The sequence below is a fragment of the Oratosquilla oratoria genome, chromosome 1, assembly GCF_046742065.1.
Source record: "Oratosquilla oratoria isolate Oo_2021 chromosome 1, ASM4674206v1, whole genome shotgun sequence".
Taxonomy (NCBI): Eukaryota; Metazoa; Arthropoda; class Malacostraca; order Stomatopoda; family Squillidae; genus Oratosquilla; species Oratosquilla oratoria.
This window is the reverse complement of record NC_134777.1, coordinates 57,706,608-57,732,091: the sequence shown is the minus strand read 5'-3', so window position 1 is coordinate 57,732,091 and position 25,484 is coordinate 57,706,608. Positions and strand designations below refer to the sequence as shown.

The 25,484-nt window shown below is 41.4% G+C and overlaps 1 protein-coding gene across 1 annotated transcript in view; it reads left to right on the top strand.

Moving 5' to 3' along the window:
• The window catches only part of LOC143028197 (KIF-binding protein), a 37,091-nt gene that overhangs the window by 7,509 nt on the left and 4,098 nt on the right, over nucleotides 1-25,484 (top strand). The window contains exons 3-7 of the mRNA XM_076190014.1: nucleotides 2,055-2,205; nucleotides 4,054-4,152; nucleotides 4,763-4,922; nucleotides 14,577-14,803; nucleotides 15,845-15,923. Of these exons, the coding sequence (XP_076046129.1) occupies nucleotides 2,055-2,205; nucleotides 4,054-4,152; nucleotides 4,763-4,922; nucleotides 14,577-14,803; nucleotides 15,845-15,923 (716 nt within the window). The remainder of the gene's footprint in view (nucleotides 1-2,054; nucleotides 2,206-4,053; nucleotides 4,153-4,762; nucleotides 4,923-14,576; nucleotides 14,804-15,844; nucleotides 15,924-25,484) is intronic.

Genomic DNA, 25,484 nt, shown 5'->3' with positions numbered 1-25,484 from the left:
ACCACCAAACGGACAGCTCAGCTGCATTCAGTGCATCGTCAAACATTGAGTCCTTCATAAGTTCCCTTATCTGAGGCCCATCAAAGATGCCAGCCTTAAGCTTTTCCAGAATGATCTGAGGAAACTTCTGCTGAAGAAAAGTAAATCCCATGCCGTCCTTGTCCATTGCCTTCACAAAGTTCTTCATCAGTCCCAGTTTGATATGTAAAGGTGGGAGTAAGACCTTGTTTGGTTCAACAAGAGAACGAGCCTGAACATTGTGTGAACCAGGTTCCAAACGTTGTCATGGTGGCCATTCTTGTCTGACAAAATGTTGATCATCAGCCCGACTATCCCACAAACACAAAAAGCATGGATACTTTGTGTACCCACCCTGTAGTCCCAAAACCAATCCAACTACCTTAAGATCTCCACAGATCAACCAACCATGGTCATTGTAGTTCAGAGCAGACAGTAGCTGATCCATGTTGTCATGAGTTTCTTTCATTTGCACCGAATGACCGATTGGAATTGAAGAGTATTTATTTCCGTTGTGAAGGAGGACTGCCTTGAGACTTCTGCTGGAAGAGTCGATGAACAGTCTCCATTCAGTAGCAATATAGTCCAGCCCCATTGATTGAATCAAACCAGCAATGTTGTTGCAGTAAACTAATGACGAGTCCTTCTGGGTTGTGAAGAACTGTCTAAATTCTCTTTCACGCTCTCGGTACCAAAAGAATGTTGTCTCAGGTGCTAGCAAATTTTTCTCACGAAGACGAGAACCCAGAAGCTGTGCTGATTCCTTTGATAGGTTTAGATCCCATGTCAGGTCATTGAGATCTGCTTGTGTTAGAGGCACTGGCCGGTCATTCTCTTCTGGCATGTATTCTCCACCCTCTGCCCTGTCTAGTGCGTTATCAGATTCCGATTCAGAGCTAGATTCCATTGCAACATCTGGCTAGGGAACAGGCAGGCCTGGACCATGAGGGACTGGTCGTATGGCAGACGGAACATTAGGATACTGAATACAATGCTTGTTCTTGCGGTTGACTCCTTTAAGATTAGTCATGCAGAAATAGTCTGACACATGATCTTTACCTTCTCTCCAAACCATTGGAACAGCGAATGGCATACTCTTCCTTTTTTTATTTCTCCAATCACGCAAGTTCTCAACACATGTTTTGCAGCTAACATGGGGTGCAAATGGCTTGTCCTGGTCCCCAAGCTTAACTCCAAAGTAAGCATGATATGCCTTCTTCACAAAATCAGTTATATTTGCTAGTCGACGAGGAAGAATCACATTACCACATATGTAGCAGAACCTATCAGGATGATTTGTGCATTTGCGTTCCATTTTCTGTCAATCTAAGATACGTGTCCAAAATAGAAACACAAGAAGCACAGATTCTTGTAAAAAGCACAGATTCTTATAAAATCAGTCACACTGATTGGAGATCACACTTTTCTAAACCACTTTCAGTTTCAGTGTTGTCAATGCAGTTTGTCAATGTAGTCAATGCAGTTTCAGTTTCGGTTTCAGTTTCCTGAAAGTAAACAAAAACATAATTAGGTTTCAGTATCAGTTTCGGGGTGCTACAGTATAATTTTTATGCAAAAAAAAAAAAGAATAGGCTATACCTGCAGCCTCGTTTTCCTTATACTTAGTACTATACAAGGCCCAAAAGTCGCACTTCTCATATCTCAAAAACTAGACCTGATCCAAGGAAACAGATGACATTTTTGGATTCAGCGCACCAAAATACCTATAAATCACTTGAAAAACCTTCGACCTTTGAAAAAAAAAAAATTTAACGCAGGCCAGTGTTATCTAGGTCCTGGATGTACTTCATGTCATTTGGAACTTTCTCTTTCAGTACATATCATTTTTTCAAGATTCACAATCATGCCATTTGCATACATTTTTGTTTCTGTATAAATGTATTCTAAATGAATTATGTACTTATGACTTCAGGTCTTTGTGTGAAAGCCTTGGGTATTTCATTATATCGGTGACTTCATATATATAATTTTGATATCATAACTGATCTGTTTTCATCACTTTTTCACCCACCAAGTACATGGGCATCTGGATGATGCTGAAAAGTCTGCACATTTTTGTCATGCAACACTTCAACGACAGCTTGAAAGCAAAGAATATGACCACTTGGAGTGGGCAGTCAATGCTGCAACCCTTGCACAGTTCTTCATCAACAAAGAAAAGTTCAGGTATGTAAACACTGTGTGGCTAGACAAGTGCTATATTGTGTTTCACATTGGCTACAATTTATTCATTCTGAGGCAATTTTTTTTCTTTCTTTTTATAGACTGAAATTGGACATCTTAATGTTCTTAATCCCTTTACATGCATTTTTATCTTCTGGTCTTCCAAAAATTTAAGTATCAAGGAATATGTGGATTTCAAGTGACATTTGTTAATTTTTTTAAGAGTGCATGTCTTTGATTAAGTGTATTAAAATGAAGTTATTGATTCCTATTAGTAAGTGGTATCTTAACCTCTTCAATATGAGGACACCTAGGTAGGTGTCTTGAGGCATGAGTGGGTGTACAAGGATTCCAGCATCATACATACATATACTAAGGCTTTTTCCCCCTTACAAGGGAGGTAGCCAAAAAGGAAAAGGCATAAAATCATTCCCACCCATTCCATCCCTGAATACACTCCACACCCCTCCACCCTCCCTCTTATCTTAGCACCTCCTGAATGACGGGTCATCCCTGCACCTTGTCCACTGCCCTGGGTCAGAAGCAGTGTCGCAAGTGATTATATTTATTCAATAGTTGTAGCTAAGTGACCCCCAAATTCTGTGAACTAGTTTGATCATGTTTTCTGTGTTTATTGTTACTCAGAGTGAAAGAGAACGAGTAATACAACAGTGACTATATTTTATAATGCGAGTAGTGTGATACATTGTATATTAGCCATTAGGCATCTTATATTGAAGAAGTTAAGGATGAACATCAGTTTAGATGGGAAATGGAATGATGTATATAATGAGTTATCAATAGTTACTTAAATTTAGTTTAATAATTTGAAAAGAAAATGTTGGTCATAGTTCTGCCTTTATATCAATTGCATTCAAGGTAAATTAAAAAAAATACTCATAGCAGCAGTAGTATATACTTATCACTGTGTGTGCTCAATATGTATAAGGATGGTGCAGGAGTAAACACCAGAGTGCCAGGGAATTTTTTTGGAGTGGGAGGTAGAGCTTGTTATTGTTTGTAGATGACACTGTTCTTAGAGCTTAGTTAGAGGAGAGACTAAAGCAGTTGGAGGTGGACTGTGGGAGGGTATATGAGAGGATCATCAGTCCATTGCCCCTTGTCTCTCTTGCAGCAGACCCACAGCTCCCAGGTAACCAGCATCAGCCACAAGACTGGGCCATAAATTACTCAGGCAAGAAATATGACGTTGTCTGGGTTGGGTAGGGTGAAGTAGTATGAGACAGGGTGTTCAAGGTCTTTTGTATGATAGTTCCATCTAGAGCAGTTTGTTTCTTTGGCAGATTATTCTGTGTTCTTGTTGTTGTAGTGCTGGATGGTGACTTATATACAGTTATGCAAGTGTTGCTCTTGCTTCTTTTAGGAGTGGTTTTTCTATGGAGGTTAATATCTGGAGGAATTTAATGGAGAAGAGTGTTTGAAGGTTGGTCTTAAGTGTTTGTTTTGTGATCTGATTGTAAATGTGTTTCTGTATGGATGTGTTGTGTGGTGTAGGTGGAAGGTTGTAAATGTCTGAGTAATATGGTGTTGGTATAGACATTTTGTTGTGTTCAGTTGGCTGTGCTTGTGTAATATAATGAGATGGGCAAGTAGCTATGCCTTGCTGCATTTTCTGATCTGAACAGTAGGCAGGAGACAACGATGACCCTTTATCCACAAGGAGTTAAGATGGGAGGTACAACAAATGTATTTCTGGATTGGGTGTGGGATGGGTGAAAGGTGATTTTATGCTTTGACTTAGCCAACCCCCATATCAGAGAGAAATGACCTATTGGTATAAGTATGTATCTAGCTGAAAAGTGATCATTACTGGTTGTGCTTTTTTTTCAGGCTTGGACGCCATTTGCTTGCATCTTCTTCGAGGGTACTATCAAATTATGAAAATGAGATGATTGCAGCACAGTCAGACTGTGAAGAAAATACAGAAAGGTAAATACTTTGTTGGACTGTTTTACAGAATCTGTGGAGGATAGAATTGAGGCTTTTGGTATCAACCCTATAATGGCTGGCAATGGTCCTAAGGCCCTTCCACAAGTCACTGATAAGAAATATTGGAGTACTAGTGTGGTATGGTAGGTTTAAATTATGATAGGCTTCAGATGGATTACTTGAGGAAAAAAATATGTAGAGGGTTTAAGTAGATTATAATCCCTGTATTCACATGAAGGACAGTGCAATAAAATACCTCCCTGTCCTGTTTCTTTCTCTGCTATCATTATCTAAATTGTTCAGATGCAGTGTTCCTACCTAACCATCCCCCCTCCTAATCTCTTCCTAGATTTCAAAACCACTTGCTTGCCTGTGACCCACTCATAATTTTTTTCTTCCATTTGAACTTTCCTGTCTGATATGCATAGGTGTATCCATGTTGGAGTACATGAAAGAAGGGTTAGTGGGGGATTATGAAAGTCCAGTGTACCATACTTTTCTAGTATACATTTGTAATGTACAACCTGCAGTCAAAAAGAAAGGATTAAAAGATAGAGTGGGATTTATTTGATAATTGGTGCACAAAGTAGATTAGGTGTTTGTATTACAGGCTTGAGAAGTTTAAGATGAAGAAGGCAGATAATGCCCGATGTTGGGGTAAATATGCTTTGTCACTTCTTCAAGCCTCAAAAGATAGCTTCGAAAATGAACCAGACCAGACCAGGCAGGATGAATCTTCAGCAGAACAGGAAGAAGACGACATGAAAAAGGTACTTGTTGACCTAAATGTGTTTTGCAGGGCAGAAATGGGGGCTGGTGTTGCTGTGATCACTCTACTCTTTACCTTAGAGTTGCCTTCATTTAACCTCTTGAATATGATGATGCTCATGGTGTCATGAGCTGTGAGTGGGGTGTACAAGGATGCTGGCGTTGACTTCCTAATTATATTTATTTTGTAGTTGTTGCTGACCTCTGTATTCTGTGAACAGGCTTGGTCACATTATCTATGATATTATATTTATTCAGGGTGAAAGAGAATGAATATAACCACAGTAACTTTATTTTTTATAATGTGCATATTGTAATGCATCATTGTACATCAGTCACCTGATGTGTGCATGAATATTTGACTTGTATTGAAGAGGTTAATAATATTATGTTACTTATATTGTAAAAACTATCTCTGCAGGAGTCCTAGGTAGCTCAGGGATAGTGCTCTTGCTTTGTGTGAATGACCTGAGCTCATCTAGCCAGATCAGACATTAAGAGTAGGAACTTGAATGTGTTTGAGATGAAGTGTCTGAGAAGTATGATGGGGGTTACTAGGCTAGATAGAGTGAGAAATGAGGAAGTGAGGAGGAGAACAGGGGTGGAAAGGGAGCTGGGAGATAGGGTGGATGAAAGAGTATTAGGATGGTTTGGACACATGGAAAGAATGAGTGAAGAAAGACTAGTAAAGGAGGTTATGGAAGGCAGATGTGGAGGGAGTGAACATGAGGGGACGTCTTAGGATGAGATGGATGGATGGGGTGAAGGGGGCTTTGGGGAAGAGGGAATGTCGGTTGAGGAAGGACGGGAGAGGACAGAAGACAGGGGTGAATGGAGAATGGTTGTATATGGAAAATGTTGTGATGCATGAGGTGGATTGGACGGGGGAATGGGGGTGAGGTAGTGTGTGTGAGCAAAAATTTTTGATGCAGCCGGAAGGGATTTCTCCCCGCCCTCTCCTTTATATGGGGGGACAGAGAGGGGGGGTCGCCGATTTAATGAAGCGGCCTTGCTGTGGATGTGCTGTGTCCTGCGACACTGCTTCTGACCCAGGGCAGTGGACAGGGTGCAGGGAGGACCCGTCATCTAGGAGGTGCTAAGATGGAAGGGAGGGTGGAGGGGTGTGAAGTGTTTTTGGGGATGAAATGGGTGGGAATGTTTTTGTGCCTTGTCCTTTTTGGCTACCCCCCTGGTAAGGGGAAAAAAAGCCTTGGTATATGTATGTATGTATGTATGCTAGTAGTAGGCTTCATTCATAAATCTACACATATTTACATTTCAGTAGGCTCACCTGATACTAATAGACAGTATATGTACACATACAAAAAGCCCATCAAACACCTTCCTGTCACAAGTACACACTACCTTTACAGAATAGCTTTCTGTGTATCCATCCCACTGGATGAAGGCTTATACTTATTTTCCTGTTGGCTGGAGACCTTTGTCTAACCAACTCTTAGAATATTTCTTTGGTTATATGGACCTTAAGTGTCAGCAGTATGAAATAACAGATTTTATATTTTCAATATGAAATCTTCATAGAAGCACATTTTGAGAGAAAATATTTCTGTGGAAATAGAAAAAATCTTGATAAAAGGAGAATCATTTAAAAAAAATTCATTATAATTAATATTATTAATAATAATATTATTCCCCGTCTGGGGTATTGGCTGCATGTTGTTATGGCAAAGTAACATGCAGTTGATACTTTAGGGTCTATATGGGGTGCCCCTATGGACCAGAGCCACACATCATTTTGTCTGTGATAGAGGAGGTCTCTGCTCACAGAGAAATGATGAAACTTATTATACTGCTACTGTCCCTGTCCTGGTGTAGATGGAGAGATGATAATGGAAGAGAAGGCAGTAAGGGGAAGATGGGCAGAGTATTTTAGGGAGTTGCTAAATGTGAAGTTGTTGTTTGCGGACGACACTGCGCTTGTGGCAGGATCGGAGGAGGGATTGAGGAAGTTGGTGGCAGAGTTTGGGAGAGTATGTGATAGAAGAAAGCTAAAGATAAATGTGGGTAAAAGTAAGGTGATGAGATGTACAAGGGGTGAAAGTGGCAGTAGACTGGAAGTGAGCATTATGGGAGAGTGACTGGAGGAAGTGGATAGTTTTAGATACTTGGGTGCAAATGTGGCAGGGAAAGGTGGAGTGAAAGTGGAGGTAGAATGTAAATTGAGAGAAGCGAGTAAATGCCTTGGTGGATTAAAGAGTGTAATGAGGAATAGACATTTGGAAATGGATGCTAAGAGGAGACTGTATGAAGGAGTGATTGTGCCAACAGCACTGTATGGGGCAGAAACATGGAACATAAGAGAAGAAGAGAGAAGGAGTTTGAATGTGTTTGAGATGAGGTGTCTGAGAAGTATGATGGGGGTTACTAGGCTAGATAGAGTGAGAAATGAGGAGGTGAGGAGGAGAACGGGGGTGGAAAGGGAGCTGGGAGATAGGGTTGATGAAAGAATATTAGGATGGTTTGGACACATGGAAAGAATGAGTGAAGAAAGACTAGTAAAAGAGGTGTGGAAGGCAGATGTGGAGGGAGTGAACATGAGGGGACATCCTAGGATGAGGTGGATGGATGGGGTGAAGGGGGCTTTGGGGAAGAGGGGAATGTCTGTTGAGGAAGGACGGGAGAGGACAGAAGACAGGGGTGAATGGTGAATGGATGTATATGGATGATGTTGGGATAGCATGAGGTGGAATGGGTGGGTGGATGGGGGGTGAGGTAGTATGTGTGAGCAAAATTTGACGCAGCCCGAAGGGATTTCTCCCCGTCCTCTCATTTTATGCAATGGGGGGACGGAGAGGGGGGGTCGCCGATTTAATGAAGCGGCCTTGCTGTGGATGTGCTGTGTCTTGCGACACTGCTTCTGACCCAGGGCAGTGGACAAGGTGGAGGGATGACCCGTCATTCAGGAGGTGCTAAGATAAGAGGGAGGGTGGAGGGGTGTGGAGTGTATTCAGGGATGGAATGGGTGGGAATGATTTTATGCCTTTTTCTTTTTGGCTACCCCCCTTGTAAGGGGGAAAAAGCCTTGGTATATGTATGTATGTATGTATGCTAAATGTGAAGGAGGATAGGGAGGGAAAGATAGTTGCAGTGGGAAGTGCTAAGAAAATGACCATGATGAGTGAGGAAAATGGAGGAGAAATAAGGAAGGATGAAGTGAAGGCAGTTGTTAAGATGATGAGAGCAGGTAAGGCACCTGGCCTGGATGGATGCCATGCAGAATGTCTAAAAAAAGGAGGTACAGTGATGGTGGACTGGGTGGTGAGGTTATTTAATGTTTGCTGGAGAGAGGGTAGAGTGCTGGAGGAGTGCCTGTATAGTTCCACTTTACAAGGGAAAAGGGGATGAGTGTGAGTGTAGTAGTTTCAGAGGGATTAGCTTGTTAAGTGTAGTTGGGAAGGCTTTTGGGAGGATCTTGATTGAGAGGATTAGAAGAGGAACAGAGGGATTAATTGGTGAGGAACAGCGTGGATTTAGGACGGGTAGAGGTTGCGTAGCTCAGATTTTTGTGGTAAGACAGATATGTGAGAAAGCTATAGGAAAAGGTATGGATGTTTTTTAGGCTTTTATGGATCTGGAAAAGGCTTATGACAGGGTAGAGAGGAAGGCACTGTGGGAGGTTTTGCAGATATACAGGATAGGAGGAAAGCTTCTAGGAGCTGTCAAGAGTTTTTACGAGAGTAGTAGAGCATGTGTCAGGATTAGAAATGGAGAGAGTGAGTGGTTTGAGGTAAAGGTGGGACTTCATCAGGGATGTGTTATGTCGCCCTGGCTGCTGTTCTACTTATACATGGATGGGGTGGTGCGAGAGGTAAATGGAAGGGTGGTGGGTCAGGGATTGGAGATGGTTAAAGAAAATGGAGAAAAGTGGGAGGTGAGCCAGCTGTTGTTTGTGGACAACACTGCGCTTGTAGCAGGATCAGAGGAGGGATTGAGGAAGTTGGTGACAGTTTGAGAGAGTGTGTGAAAGAAGAAAGTTGAAGATAAATGTGGGTAAAAGTAAGGTGATGAGATGTACAAGGGGTGAAAGTGGCGGTAGACTGGAAGTGAGCATTAAGGGAGAGCGACTGGAGGAAGTGGATAGTATTAGATACTTGGGTGTGAATGTGGCAGGAAAAGGTGGAGTGGAGGTGGAGGTAGAATGTAGATTGAGAGAAGCAAGTAAATGCCTTGGTGGATTAAAATGTGTAATGAGGAATAGACATTTGGGAATGGATGCTAAAAGGAGATTGTATGAAGGAGTGATTGTGCCAACAGCACTGTATGGGGCAGAAACATGGAACATAAGAGAGGAAGGTAGAAGGAGTTTGAATGTGTTTGAGATGAGGTGTCTGAGAAGTATGATGGGGGTTACTAGGCTGGATAGAGTGAGAAATGAGGAGGTGAGAAGGAGAACAGGAGTGGAAAGGGAGTTGGGAGATAGGGTTGATGAAAGAGTATTAGGATGGTTTGGACACATGGAAAGAATGAGTGAAGAAAGACTAGTAAAAGAGGTATGGAAGGTAGATGTGGAGGGAGTGAACATGAGGGGGCGACCTAGGATGAGATGGATGGATGGGGTGAAAGGGGCTTTGGGGAAGAGGGGAATGTCTGTTGAGGAAGGACGGGAGAGGACAGAAGACAGGGGTGAATGGAGAATGGTTGTATATGGATGATGTGATCCATGAGGTGGAATGGGTAGGGGGATGGGGGGTGAGGTAGTATGTGTGAGAAAAATTTGACGCAGCCCGAAGGGATTTCTCCCCGTCTTCTCTTTTTCTGCATGAGGGAACTGAGAGGGGGGGTCGCCGATTTAATGAAGTGTCCTTGCTGTGGATGTGCTGTGTCTTGCGACACTGCCTCTGACCCAGGACAGTGGACAAGATGCAGGGATGACCTGTCATTCAGGAGGTTCCAAGATAAGAGGAAAGGTAGAGGGTGGAGGGGAGTGGAGTGTATTAGGGATAGAATGGGTGGAAATGGTTTTTATGCCTTTTTCTTTTTGGCTACCTCCCTTGTAAGGGGGAAGCCTTTGGTATATGTATGTATTAATATTGTTGTACATATGTATTTCAACTTTCACAAACTGAAGGGATGTCATGGGGAAACATAAAATAGCCTGACAGCTGCCAGAATTACAAAGGATTACAAAGGAGAAGCATGCCGACAGTAGACCTTTTGGTCCATAACTAGGTCGGATGTGAAAAAAATTATATTAATTGTAAATAAATAAAAATTATAATAATATGAATAATAAATAGAATAAATAAACAGGTAAAGTTAAATAATAAACAGGTAAATAGTAAATAATAATAAATGATAATCAAGCAAATAAACACAGACAAATAAACAAATAATAAAGAATAAATGGCAGGCATTACAGCATCATGTTTAGGTTTTTATCTAAATGAATCTTAAAACTTCAAACTGAACTACATTTCACTGCCTCTGCTGGAACTTTATTCCATTCATTAACTACATGGTTGGTGAAGTTGTTTCTATCCACGTCCAAATTAAATCTATTTCCTGACACTTTGAGACCATTATTTCTTGTTGGATTCTCATTCAGTATGAAAATTTTGTCACTTTTGATGTCAATTCCCTTTAGAATCTTAAAATCCTGTATCAAGTCACCTCTGAGTCTATGCTTTTTTAATGAAAACAGATTCATATGTTTTAGTCGATTTTTGTATGATTTATTTTTTACATATGGAATCGGTTTTGTGGCTCACCATTGTACTTTTTCCAATCTGTCAATGTCTTTAATAAGATTCGGTGACCATACGGAAACAGCATATTCCAAATGTGAATGAACTAATGATTTATATAGCTTGTTAATGAGAGATGGACTTTTGAATTCAAAAGATCGTGCAATCAGTCCTAGGATCTTATTTGCTTTCTCAGAGGCTGAAATACACTGTTTAGATTATTTGAGATCGTTACTGATAATTACGCTGAGATCCTTTTCACAATCCACTTATGTTAGCAAATTTCCAAATTACTTGTTGTACATACATATACCAAGGCTTTTTCCCCCTTACAAGGGAGGTAGCCAAAAAGGAAAAGGCATAAAAATCATTCCCACCCATTCCATCCCCGAAAACACTCCACACCCCTCCACCCTCCCTCCCATCTTAGCACCTCCTAGATGACAGGTCATCCCTGCACCCTGTCCACTGCCCTGGGTCAGAAGCAGTGTCGCAAGACACAGCACATCCATAGCAAGGCCGCTTCATTAAATCGGCGACCTCCCCCCTTTCCGTCCCCCCATATAAAGGAGAGGACGGGGAGAAATCCCTTCGGGCTGCGTCAAAATTTTGCTCATACACACTACCTCACCCCCATCCCCCCATCCATTCCACCTCATGCATCACAACATCTTCCATATACAACCATTCTCCATTCACCCCTGTCTTCTGTCCTCTCATAACCTTGCATTTACTTGTGTTAAAATTCATTAGACAATTTTCAGACCATTGCTATAGTTGATCTAATTCTTCTTGAATATCTAATTGGTTGAAGTGACCATTTGCCATTCCACACAGTTTTGTATCATCAGCAAATTTGGAGACAATAGATTTCAGTCTGTGGTCTTTAATATTTATATGTATTATGAATTGAAGTGGCCCAAGAATGGAACCCTAAGGAACTCCACTTGTAACATTTTTCCATCTAAAAGTTTTGCCAATTAGAACAACTCTCTGTTTTCAGTCATTCAACCAATTACTAGTCCAACTTATTAGGCTAGTGTGGAAGGGGCTAATTGAAGTAAGTCACCAAGAGAATGTCATGGAAATAAATTAGATAGTCAAGAGAGCAGCCAGAATCAGAGGAAAAGTGTTGTCTTTAAAGATGGCAAGTGCTGACATGAATCTTTTATCAACTTCTTCCATATGATGATGCCTACGTAGGCATCATGAGGTGCGAGTAGGGACATGAGGATGCCGATATTGGTATCCTGATTACATTTATTTTGTAGTTGTAGCTGAGTGACCCCCGAATTCTGTGAACTGGCTTGATTGCATTTTCTGTGTCTTTTATTACTCAGAGTGAAAGAGAACAAGTAAATCAGCAGTGATTTTATATTTTATAATGCGAGAGTTGTGATGCATCATCATACATCAGGCATCTGATGGTGCGTGGAAGAATTTTACTCGTATTGAAGAGGTTAAGTGTACATTTAGTTCACAGGAGCTATATCAAATACTTAAAGCTCCAGTGAGTGAAACATACATTAAAGGTTTCTTTGTCTAAGAGTGTTTACTCATCATGAAAGTGCCATCCAGTATGGAAAGTGTTGATGTGTTTCATGACATGTTAAGCATTGATGGAGGACTTGATATCATTTTAGCAGATGTAGTCTTTGTTATCAAGCAATGTATTTATTGGTAGATTGCAGCAAGTAGTGTTAGTGGTGCAGTGATAGAAGGCCATTTTTCAGAATTCAGAACAAGACATAACTTTGAATCCTTTGTAAGTCAGTCATTGCTATAGAAGTTCCATACAAATATTAGAGTTGAGGGTTAGGTTGTAAACTTAGAACTATTTATAACTTTTCTTTCTGAGGGAATACCATTGGAGTGAATAAGTAGGCTGGCAGTGGCTGTATTAAAATCAAGTGTTACCCAATGAAAGATGAAATGGAAATTGGTGATGGATGAGAGTGGGATGGATGGGGGTGAGTACATGCCTTGGCTGGTTACCTCCCTTATAAGGAGGAAGAAACCTATCACTATATAGATAGATAGTTACACAGCATGGGAGAGGTTAGCTACTTCCATACAATGATGCCTATGTATTTACCTAGTTGTATTTTACAAGAAGAGAGCTATGCTTGCAGTGACCCACTATTGTATCTTTCTGCATCCAGTTTTTTCTTAAAGTCATGTATAGTTTTAGCACGCACTATTTCCTCATTCAGTTTGTTCCAGATATCACTCTTTGTGGGAAGCTATTATTTTTTAGATCTCTTCTGTAACTGTCCTTCTTAAGTTTCTTCCGGTGTCTTCTTGTATTTCTTCTGTCCCATTTTAGTAGGTCATCCCTATCAAGAATTTCCATCCCTTTCATAATTCTGTAAATGGTTAGCAAATCACCTCTTTCTCTTCTTTGTTCCAGGGTTGGTAAATTTAGTTTATCCAATCTTTGTATGTTAGATTGCAAAGTGTTGGTGCCATCTTTGTTGTTGCTCATTGAATTCTTTCTAGTTTTTTTTTTTTTTTTTTTTTTTTTTTTTTTGTATTAGGTGTCCATAGCGATGCTGGATATTCCAATTTTGGTCTTATCAGTGTAGCTAGTATTTTCTTTACCATTGCTTCATCCATGTAGTCTAAGGCTACTTTCATTGATCTTGCATACATACATACATACATATACCAAGGCTTTTTCCCCCTTACTAGGGAGGTAGCCAAAAAGGAAAGGCATAAAATCATTCCCACCCATTCCATCCCCGAAAACACTCCACACCCCTCCACCCTCCCTCCCATCTTAGCACCTCCTAGACATTGACATTGATCTTAATAAGTTAAAAGTTTCTCTGACTAATTTGTTGACGCGTTTGTCATTTGAGATAGTTACTCCTAGGTCCCTTTCTGAGTTTACTTTTTTAATTTTCTTTGTACCAATTATATATTGACCTGATTTTCTATTTTTGCATTTTCCAAATTCCATTATACTACATTTCTTAATGTTGAAGTTCACTTCACTCCTCTGACTCCATTTCCAGACTTTGTCCAAGTCTTCTTGAAAAGATTTGCAGTCTTCCTCTGTACTTACTCTCTTTGATAGTTTCATATCATCTGCAAAGAAGTTTATATGAGGAAGAGAGAGGAAGAGAGAAGGAGTTTGAATGTGTTTGAGATTAAATGTCTGAGAAGTATGATAGGGGTTACTAGGCTGGATAGAGTGAGAAATGAGGAGGTGAGGAGGAAAACAGGGGTGGAAAGGGAACTGGGAGATAGGGTTGATGAAAGAGTATTGGGATGGTTTGGACACATGGAAAGAATGAGTGAAGATTAGTAAAAGAAGTGTGGAAGGAGGGGGCGTCCTAGGATGAAATGGATGGATGGTGTGAAAGGGGCATTACAAAAGAGAGGAATGTCTGTTGAGGAAGGATGGGAGAAGACAGAAGATAGGGGTGAATGGAGAGGGGTTGTGTATAGATGATGCTGTGATGCATGAGGGGGAGTGGGTGGGGGATGGGGGTGAGGAAGTATGTATGAGAAAAAAAATTGAAGCAGCCCAAAGGGATTTCTCCCCGTCTTCTCCTTTTCTGCATGTGGGGACGGAGAGGGGGGGTCGCCGAATTTATGAAGCGGCCTTGCTGTGGATGTGCTGGGTCTTGCAACACTGCTTCTGACCCAGGGCAGTGGACAGGATGCAGGGATGACCCATCATCCAGGAGGTGCCAAGATGAGAGGGAGGGTGGAGGGGAGTGGAATATATAGGAAATGGAATGGGTGGGAGTGGTTTCTATGCCTTTTTCTTTTTGACTACCCCCCCCATATAGGGGGAAAAAGCCTTTGGTATATGTATGTATGTATGTATGGAAAGGAAAATAAAGACACTTTAATGGTATTGATAATTGGGTACAATTTTCTTTTGCTTATTTTTATTTGATAAAAGATTCCAGTGCAAATGTGTTTGTTATTACTTTTCAGTTGGAATTTTCACAATTAGAAGTTGCTGATTTGGAATCTGAGGTGGGCTGTGTACTAGTTAGTGAGTTTGAGGAAGCTCGACCCATCTTCTTGTGTGGTTTACGATGGTTGACTGTCGCCAAGGAATTTTACACCCTTGAAGATCATACAAGTGATCATGTGGCTGTTACCCAGGACATGAGTCATCTGTACAAGCACCTTGCCTTCTTTGAAATTTGTGAGGACAGGTAAGTTCTGGGATGATATTAGGTTTTATTTAAGCAAGATGTAATACATAGAAGGACCAATAATAGGTACCAGCATGTAGTGGCCCTGCATGATGGACAGCAAAGCTGCCAATTTTCAAACCATCTCACCTCCAAAAGGTGCAGTAGGTTGACACTTATTCTCTGAACTGAGGACAGAATATCTATATATCAACATCAACTGTATTTCTTACAATTGATCACCCATGGAGAGCTGACAACTTGCCCCCTACTACTTTCAATCAGTGACACAGAAATGGTCTCACACTAAAACAACAGTCCACATTTCTTCTCATAGAAATGTAAGCTGTTGTCAGCCATTGTGGGGCTACAGGTTTTTCCACTTGCAGCTCTAGGCAACAATTAATTAATCAATTACACATATCAAAGGATCTCTTTTGAAAAGTCTTCCATGGTATTTGTGAACACCTTACAATAATTTACCTCAAGTGTCACCAGTTGGAAACCTACAACAGCAGTCACTGGGGTATCTTGTAGATCTTCCTGTTTGTGTGGTATCAAAGGGGATCCATTTCTGTGTCACCAAATAAAAGGAGTCGGAGGGGGAGCAGAGACTGAGCCCCTTGGAGGGGAAGATTTTTCATGGGATTTAGAAGGGGGGATTATTCTCTGACTAATGTGCATCTTGCAGGACCACCTTTGCTCTCTGTGTACACTAACACTCCTTCAACAGTTCAGTGGTCACTGGCATTGCCAAGTGGCTAGGCATGCAAGTCATATGCCAAAGAACCATTTCTTTCTTGTAAGTCAGTTAGAAAGGTCATTCCTGTTACATAGAGATGTATGTTTTCCCCTCTTCCTCATTCAATCAAGAAATGTATAGAGCAGACAAGATATCCCTTTGGGATTTAAATTTCCACATGCATGTACAACTCCTTCTAGGATTATATTCTGCTTGTCAGAATTATTCAGTGCCAAGGTAGATAGCAAGACAAGTATGATGTAGATGTTATGTATTGATTCTAATTATGCTGTGTGGTAATGTGCATATCTATGCTGCAGGCGCTGTAAGATGCACAAGAGGCGTATTGACTTGCTGTCTCCACTGCTGAAGGAACTTAATCCGCGGTTTTACCTTTGTGTAAGTAACTCTGTATTGAAAAGTAAAATATCCATAAAGTAATCTACCCTTCTCTAGTAAAGATGTAGGAAAATAGATTGACACAGGCCAAAGGCCCTGGTACATATACCAAGGCTTTTTCCCCCTTACAAGGGAGGTAGCCAAAAAGGAAAAGGCATAAAATCACTCCCACCCATTCCATCCCTGAATACACTCCACACCCCTCCACCCTCCCTCTTATCTTAGCACCTCCTGGATGAAGGGTCATCCCTGCACCTTGTCCACTGCCCTGGGTCAGAAGCAGTGTCGCAAGACACAGCACATCCACAGCAAGGCCGCTTCATTAAATTGGTGACCCCCCTCTCCATCCCCCCATGCTTAAAAGGAGAAGACGGGGAGAAATCCCTTTGGGCTGCGTCAAATTTTGCTCACACATACTACCTCACCCCCCATCCCCCCGCCAATTCCACCTCATGCATCACAACATCATCCATATACAACCATTCTACATTCACCCCTGTCTTCTGTCCTCTCCCATCCTTCCTCAACAGACATTCCCCTCTTCCCCAAAGCCCCATTCACCCCATCCATCCACCTCATCCTAGGACGTCCCCTCATGTTCACTCCCTCCACATCTCCCTTCCATACCTCTTTTACTATAGTAGACGCAATGAGAACTGGCCGCTAAGGCGGGGTTAGGGAATTTCCCGGTGGTGCCACATCTGCACGGCTCGCCCACCCGCCCGCTCTCTCTCTCTCTCTCTCTCTCTCTCTCTCTCTCTCTCTCTCTCTCTCTCTCTCTCTCTCTCTCTCTCTCTCTATATATATATATATATATACATATATATATATATATATATAATGTATTTATCCATGGTGAGAATGTGCGTGTGGATGCAATGCTTTCTGAATGCAGTGTGGGGGCGTGGCCAGAGAAGGGATGGAGTGGCAACATCACTCTCTCCTGCAGATATGCCATATCCATGACTCGAGGAAACGAAACCTTTGTATAGAAAACATTGCTTTGATTTTTACCTCAATGGTGGTGTGTGACAAAAAATTATTATTATATGTGGCAACATTATAAAATTATAAAATAAAATTTAAAATAAAATAGAATTATAAAATAATTTTATGTGGCAACACGGGGAATCCCCGTGCTCCGCCCTAATGGCCAGTTTTCGATGCACCGAGTATAGTCTTTCTTCACTCATTCTTTCCATGTGTCCAAACCATCCTAATACTCTTTCATCAACCCTATCTCCCAACTCCCTTTCCACCCCTGTTCTCCTCCTCACCTCCTCATTTCTCACACTATCCAGCCTAGTAACCCCCATCATACTTCTCAGACACCTCATCTCAAACACATTCAAACTCCTTCTCTCTTCCTCTCTTATGTTCCATGTTTCTGCCCCATACAGTGCTGTTGGCACAATCACTCCTTCATACAGTCTCCTCCTAGCATCCATTCCCAAATGTCTATTCCTCATTACACTCTTCAATCCACCAAGGCATTTACTCGCTTCTCTCAATCTACATTCTACATCAAAACACATGAGAAAAGTACAATGCAGCCTTTTAACCTTGGGGTAAGCAACAAAATCCCAGTGATCTCAAAGAGCAAATTAGGTCCTTTTCTATAACCAAACAAACTGTAGGTCCATGACCCTCCATTTTCCCCCATACAAGGGAGGTAGCCAAAGTCAAAGGCATAAATCCACTCCCACCCATTTCATCTCCACATACTCCACTCCCATTCACCACCCCTCCCTCCCTCTTTTCATGATTCCTCCTAGATGATGGATAATTTATTCTGTCCTAGGTCAGAATCAGTCCAGCAAGACACAGCAAGTCCACATTAAGGCCGCTTCATATTTGGCAACCCCCATCTCCATCTCCTTGTGCAGAAAAAAAGAAGAGAGGGATTTGGGCTGTGTCAAAATATCATTCATACATACTCCCTCACCCCCCATCCTCCACCCACTCCCTTCCATACATCACATCATCATCCATACACAACTATTCTCTACTCACCCTTATCTTCTTTATTCTCCCTTCCTCAACAGACATCCCCCTCTTTCCCAATGCCCCTTTTACCCCATCCATCCATCCATCTCATCCTTGGTCACCCCCTCATGTTCACTCTCTCCACTTCTGCCTTCCTGATCTCTTTTACTAATCTTTCTTCACTCATTCCATTTGCCTAAATCATCCCAATACTCTTTCATCAACCATATCTCCCAACTCCTTTTCCACCCCCCACTCTCCTCCTCACCTCCTTGTTTCTCACTCTATTCAGCCTAGTAGCCCCTACCATACTTCTCAGGCATTTCATCTCAAACACATTTAAACTGTTCTCTTATGTTCTATGTTTCTGCCCCATACAGTGCTGTTGGCACAATCACCCCTTCATTCAATCTCCTCTTAGCATCTATTCCCAAATGTCTATTTCTCATTACACTTTTTAATCCCCCAGGGCATGTACTTGCTTCTCTCATTCTACATTCTACCTCCACTTCCATTCCTCCCTTTCCCACCACATTTGTCCCAAAGTATCTAAAACCGTCCATTTCCTCCAGTCTCTCTCCCTTAATACTCGCTTCCAATCTGCTGCCATCCTCTCCCCTTGTACATCTCATCACCTTACATTTACCCACATTTATCTTCAACTTCCCTCTCTCGGGCACCTTACCAAACCCCATCACTAGCTTCCTTAATACCTTCTCTGATCCTGCTACAAGCACAGTGTTGTCAGCAAACAACAACTGGCTTATCTATCTCCTATTTTTCTCCATTTTCTTTAACCATCTCCAGTCCCTGGCCCATTACCCTTGCATTTACATCTCACACCATCCCATCCATATGTAAATTGAACAGCCAAGGCAACATGACACATCCCTGGCAAAGTTTCATCTTTACTTCAGACCACTCTCCATTTTTTATTTTAACACAAGCTCTACTACTCTTGTAAAAACTCTTGACTGCTCTTATCAGCTTTCCTCCTATCTCATATATTCACAGTATCTCCTTCAGTGCCTTCCTGTCTACCCTGTCACAAGCCTTTTCCAAATCTAAAAAGGCCCAAAAAACATTGTCACCTTTCTTAAAGCTTTCTCACATATCTGCCTTACCACAAAAACCTGATCCGTGCAACCTCTACCTGTCCTAATCCCACACTGTTCCTCTCCAATTACTCCCTCTGTTCCTCTCCTAATCCTCTCAATCAAAACCCTCCCATAAGCCTTCCCAACTACATGTAACAAACTGATCCCTCTGAAACTACATCATTCACATTTGTCCCCTTTTCCCTTGTAAAGTGGCACTATACAGACACAGTTCTCCAGCACCCAACCCTGTTTTAGACAAACATTAAACAACCTCACCAGCCAGTCCACCATCACTGTACCTCCCTTTTTTAGACACTCTTTATGGCACCCATCTAACCCAGGTGTCTTACCTACTCTCATAATTTTAATAACTGCTTTCATCTCATCTTTTCCTATTTCTCCTCCATTTTCCTCATTCATCACTATCATTTTCCTAGCACTTCCCACTGCAACTACCTTTTCCTACCTATCCTTAAAAAAACAAAAAAAAAACAGTAGTAGTGTTCCTACTACTGTTACCATTTGTACTTGTGCTATGACAGTAATAATCAAGTGTTCACACTAGAAATGATATTGGTAAATATATTCCTTAGTGTTACAAATGGTAACAGTGCTAGCATTTGTAGCAGCAACTGTACTACCAAGTAGTAAATGTAGTGATAGTATTTAGTAAAAGTGTTTTTCTCTCTGTTGTTACAGTAAAAATAGTGTTGCTACTATAATACCACTGTGGTAGTGTAACATGACTAATGTACTGCTACAGTAACAGTACAATAATTACAGACCAGTTTTTACTATGACCTATATTACTGTTACCACTGGCTACCATTTGTAATAGTAACAGTGGTAGTAATACTGTTGTTACGGCTTTATCCCCCGTACAAGGGAGGTAGCCAAAGTCAAAGGCATTGGCTACCTCCCTTGTAAAGGGGAAAAAGCCAGTGGTATATATGTATGTTAACACTAATAGTAATACCTCCAGTAACAACAGTATTAGTGTTAACAACAACACTTTTAATTCTGCTGCTGCATTTCCCTATCTGGGGTATTGGCTGCATGTTATTGTGGGGTTATAAGCTACCAAGTAGCATGCAGCTGACACTTTAGGGTCTAAATGGAGCACCCCTACAGGCCAGAACCACACATCATTTTGTCTGAGATAGAGGAAATCTCTGTTCATAGAGAAATTATGATACTTTATTGTACTGCGACTGTCCTTCCATTATGTTGTGCCCCCCCCACTCTTGTTACTGTCCTGTACAATTTTTCTGACCATTTATTTTCTCATATTGCCAAACTCTGTGGTGGGGGATAAGAATACTGCCACCAAGTCTTCCCAATTGAATCATATGAGGCGATAAAAAACGGGACGGGGATAGGACAAGGCATCATTCTCCCTGTAGCCCCAGAAGGGACATTCCTAAAAAAAGAGAAGGCATAAGATGGTCTGGGAAGAGTTTTCCAACCAGTACCCTAAGGTTTGGGTCTTTTAATGTATGTTGATGTGGTACAGATGAGAGTAAAAGGGAAGAGATAGGCAGTATGTTTGTGAGAAGAAAGATGAATGTGTTGGCTTTGAGTGAAACTAAGCAGAAAGGGAGGGGCGAGTTTAAACTTGGGAGTGTAGTTGGGAGGATCTCAGGAGTGAAGAGAGGATGAGGGAGAGAAGGGGTGGCTATACTAGTAAGTGAAGAGATAGGTAAACATGTAGTGGAGTGGAAGGAGGTTTCTTCAAGGTTAATGTGGATGAAGGTGAAACTGGGAAAGGAGATGTGGGTTTTTGTAAGTGCATATGGGCCTGGTAGTGAGAAAAGTGTAGAAGAAAGGGAGGCTTTTTGGATAGATTTAAATGAGTGCATAGAGGGATTAGGGAGAAATGTCAATGTAGTTGTATTGGGAGACCTTAATGCTTGGGTAGGAAATAAACCAATAGACAGAGTGGCTGGTAAATGAGGAGTTCCAGGAAAAAATCATAATGGAGATTTGATGGTGATGTGTCTAGAGAGTTGATGATAGCAAATGCAATGTTTAGGAAGAAAGTCAAGCATAAGTACACATGGGAGAGGGTGGTGGATGGAAGGGTGGTAAATAGAGTGTTAATGGACTATATAGTGGTAACCAGGAGTATATTAGGAAAGGTTAAGGATGTATATGTTCTAAGGGGAGAGAGTGGGGGAATATCAGATAATTTTTTGGTGGAAGGTAAGTTGAGAGTGGAGGATAGATGGAGAAAGAGGAAAAAGACTGAAGGTAGGGAGGTGCTTAGAGTGAACTGCTTAAATGAGAAAGAAAAGGAGAAAGAGTATAAGAAGAAGCTGAGAGAGGATTGAGAGGGAGTGAAGGATAGATTAGAACTAGGAGTGGAGGAAGAATGGGGATGTTTCAAGGAGGGAGTCACAAGGTGTGCAAAGATGGTGTGTGGAACAAGGAAGACAGGGGAAAATAGAAGGAAGGGTAGTGAGTGGTGGGATGATGAAGCAAAGAAGGTTGTAGAAGAGAAGAAGTGAACTTTCACAGATTGGTTACAAAATAGGATGAGAGAATCATGTAAGAGGTACAAAAAAAGAAGAGAAGTAAAGCTTAAGATAAAAGAGGCAAAGAGGAGAGCAGATGTGAAACAGGGTAAGAGTATGACAGAAAATTTTGAAAGTAATAAAAAGATGTTTTTGAAAGAAATTAAGAGAGGAAGAGGAGGTAAATCAAATAGAGAAGAAAAGATAAAAGGTGGAGATGGAGAGATGATAATGTAAGAGAAGGCAGTTGCTAAATGTGAAGGAGGATAGGGAGGGAAAGGTGGTTGCAGTAGTAAGTGCTTAAAGACAGTGATGAGTGAGAAAAATGGAGAAATAAGTAAAGATGAAGTGAAGGCAGTTGTTGAGAGTAGGTAAGGCACCTGGATTGGATGGGTGTCATGCAGAATGTTTAATAAAAGAAGGTACAGTGATGGTGGACTGGCTGGTAAGGTTATTTAATATTTGTTTAAGAGAGAGTAGTGTGCTGGAGGACTGGGTGAGTGCCTGTATAGTCCCACTTTACAAGGGAAAAGGGGACAAGTGCGAGTGCAGTGGTTTAAGAGGGATCAGTTTGTTAAGTGTAGTTGGGAAGGCTTATGGGAGGGTCTTGATTGAGAGGATTATGAGAGGAACAGAGGGAGTAATTGGTGAGGAATAGTGTGGGTTTAGGACAGGTAGGGGCTGCGTAGATCATATTTTTGTGGTAAGACATATGTGAGAAAGGATTAGGAAAAGGTAAGGATGTTTTTTGGGGATTATATGGATCTGGAAAAGGCTTATGACAGGGTAGACAGGAAGGCACTATGGGAAGTATTGCAAATATATGGGATAGGAGGAAAGCTGATAAGAGCAGTCAAAAGTTTTTACAAGAGTAGTAGAGCCTGTATTAAAATCAGAAATGGAGAGAGTGAGCAGTTTGAGGTAAAGGTGAAACTTCATCAGGGATGTGTCATGTCGCCTTGGCTGTTCAATTTATACATGGATGGGGGTGGTGAGAGAGTTAAATGCAAGGGTAGTGGGTCGGGGATTGGAGATGGTTAAAGAAAATGGAGATGAGCCAGCTGATGTTTGCTGATGATAATGTCCTTGTAGGAGGATCAGAGGAGGGATTGAGGAAGTTAGTGACAGAGCTTGGGAGAGTGTGCAAAAGAAGGAAGTTGAAGATAAATGTGGGTAAAAGTAAGGTGAGATATACAAGGGGAGAAAGTGGCATCAGACTGGAAGTGAGTATTAAGGGAGAGAAACTGGAGGAAGTGGATAGTTTTAGATACTTGGGTGCTAACGTGGCGGGAAAGGGAGGAATGGAGGTGGAGTTAGAATGTAGATTGAGAGAAATAAGTACAGGTACTCCTCGTTTAACGACCTACTCGGTTAATGACAACTCGGAGTAACGACGGGCTCTATGACAGACCAATATTCGTTTAACGTAAATCTCCCGAAGATACGACGTCGTGTACGATAATTAAGTTGGCTGAGGCAAATTTGTATGATGTTATAAATGAACTTGTGCGGTGGATATTAGCTGTGAGGTAAAGTGTTCTGAAGCTTAGGTCTACATTACCATCCTGCATGCTGGAAAAACTACCTGGGGTACAATATATACCGGTAGTGGTAAATTTTTAGTTTTGACCATGAGCGCAATATAGCAATAGAAAATTAATTATTAATTTTGTAAATTATAATGTATCAACATAATATGCAATTTTGTGAGCGGAAATAAAAAAAAGGTGCTAAAACAAATTTCATAAGTAACGAAGTCATGTCGGACGAATGGTACACCATGTTTGTTATGATAGATGCTGATGTCGAGGAAATGAAAGCATGATAAATTCGCCTAACCTAAACTAACCTAACCTGTGTTTGATAAATCATTACCTGCAAATTAAATGTCATCCGGCTCGTCCTCGTTGTCGTCGTCGTGAGAGACGTTGGCAGACGACAAGATGGCGTCCCGATCCTCTGCTACCGACTTCGTTCATTAGCATATTTTCTTGTAGCATGGTATTTTTTACTTTCATTTCCGCCCACAAAATTGCATATTACGTTGATACATTTTAATTTACAAAATTAATAATTAATTTTCTATTGCTATATTGCGCCCATGGTCGAAACTAAAAAAATACCCTGGTATTCAATATGGAATGTCAGCATATGCGGATTTGGTCATATACGGTAATTTTGGGAACATAACCACCGTAAATAAACAGTAAATAAAAAGCTTTAATGTACTGTATAAAAGAGGGAAATACACGAAAATAAAGATACATGTATTGCTGGACATTGTACATACAGTACATGTACGTATATGTATACACTTTCGCTTAACGACCAATTCAGTTAACGACGGCGCGCTGGTCCCAATTGTCGTCGTTAAACGAGGAGTGGTTGTACATGTCTTGGGGGATTAAAAAGTGTAATGAGAAATAAACATTTGGGAATGGATGCCAAGAGGAGATTGTATGAAGGAGTGACTGTTCCAACAGCACTGTATGGGGCAGAAACATGGAACATAAGAAAGGAAGAGAAGAGGAGTTTTAATGTGTTTTATGATGAAATGCCTGAGAACTATGATAGGGGTTACTAGGCTAGATAGATTGAGAAATGAGGAGATGAGGAGGAGAATGGGGGTAGAAAGGGAGTTGGGAGATAGGGTTGATGAAAGAATATTAGGATGGTTTGGACACGTGGAAAGAAAGAGTGAAGAAAGATTAGTGAAAGTCGTGTGGGAGGCAGAGGTGGAAGGAGTGAACATGAGGGGGTGACCAAGGGTGAGATGGAGGGATGGGGGTAAAAGGGGTATTGGGAAAGAGGAGAATGTTGAGCAAGGATGGGAGAGGACAGAAGATAGGGGTGAATGGAGAATGGTTGTGTATGGATGATGCTGTAATCTATGAGGGGGAGTGGGAAGGGGATAGGGGTGAGGGAGTATATGTGAATGATATTTTGACGCAGCCCGAAGGGATTCCTCCCTGTCTTCTCCATTTCTGCATGAGGGGACGGAGAAGGGGGGTCACCAATTTAATGAAGCAGCCTTGCTATGGATGTACTATGTCTTGCGACACTGCTTTTGACCCAGGTCAGTGGGTGAGATGCAGGGATGACCTGTCATCCAGGAGGTGCCAAGATAAGAGGGAAGGAATGGGTGGATGGGAGTGGAGTATGTGGAGATGGAATGGGTGGGAATGGATTTTATGCCTTTGTCTTTAGGCTACTTCCCTTGTAAGGGGGAAAAAGACTTTGGTATATGAATGTAGGTATGTGTATTCGGTGAATGTGGGTTGTCTGGATTGTGGATTGGCTTCAGCTCCAATTACCTGCCAAACCTTGTGGAGACTGGATTGATAAAGTGCCTTATGACCAGGTGACCAAGTTCCTCTTTCATGATGTATCTTTATAACCTGTCCCAATAATTTTCCACACATATCTCTTACTATGAAAATTTTATTTGTGCACTCTCTTAATCCTCTCAATTGAAACCCACACAGTGTACCAACTACACTTATAGAGACTAATCCCTCTGAAAGTACATTTTCTGTATGTACATGTTTAAATAATCTTGTTAATCATTGTACTAGGTCTCATTTCTTTCATTGCTATTTGTATCTTTTCCTATAACTTTATTCCTTTCCAGTCATTTTCCTAGCATCTCGCAATGCCAGTGAAACCCTCCCTATCCATAGTCATTCAGTAAATACCTGAAACACTGTCTTTTCCTTATCATCTTCCCTTGCATTAGCACCTGTCAATTAGCACACTTTACTTTCTAACATGGAAAGAATGAGTGAAGAAAGACTAGTAAAAGAGGTGTGGAAGGCAGATGTGGAAAGAGTGAACATGAGGGGCTGACCTAGGATGAGATGGATGGATGGGGTAAAAGGGGCTTTGGGGAAGAGGGGAATATCTGTTGAGGAAGGACGGGAGAGGACAGAAGATAGGGGTGAATGAAGAATGGTTGTATATGG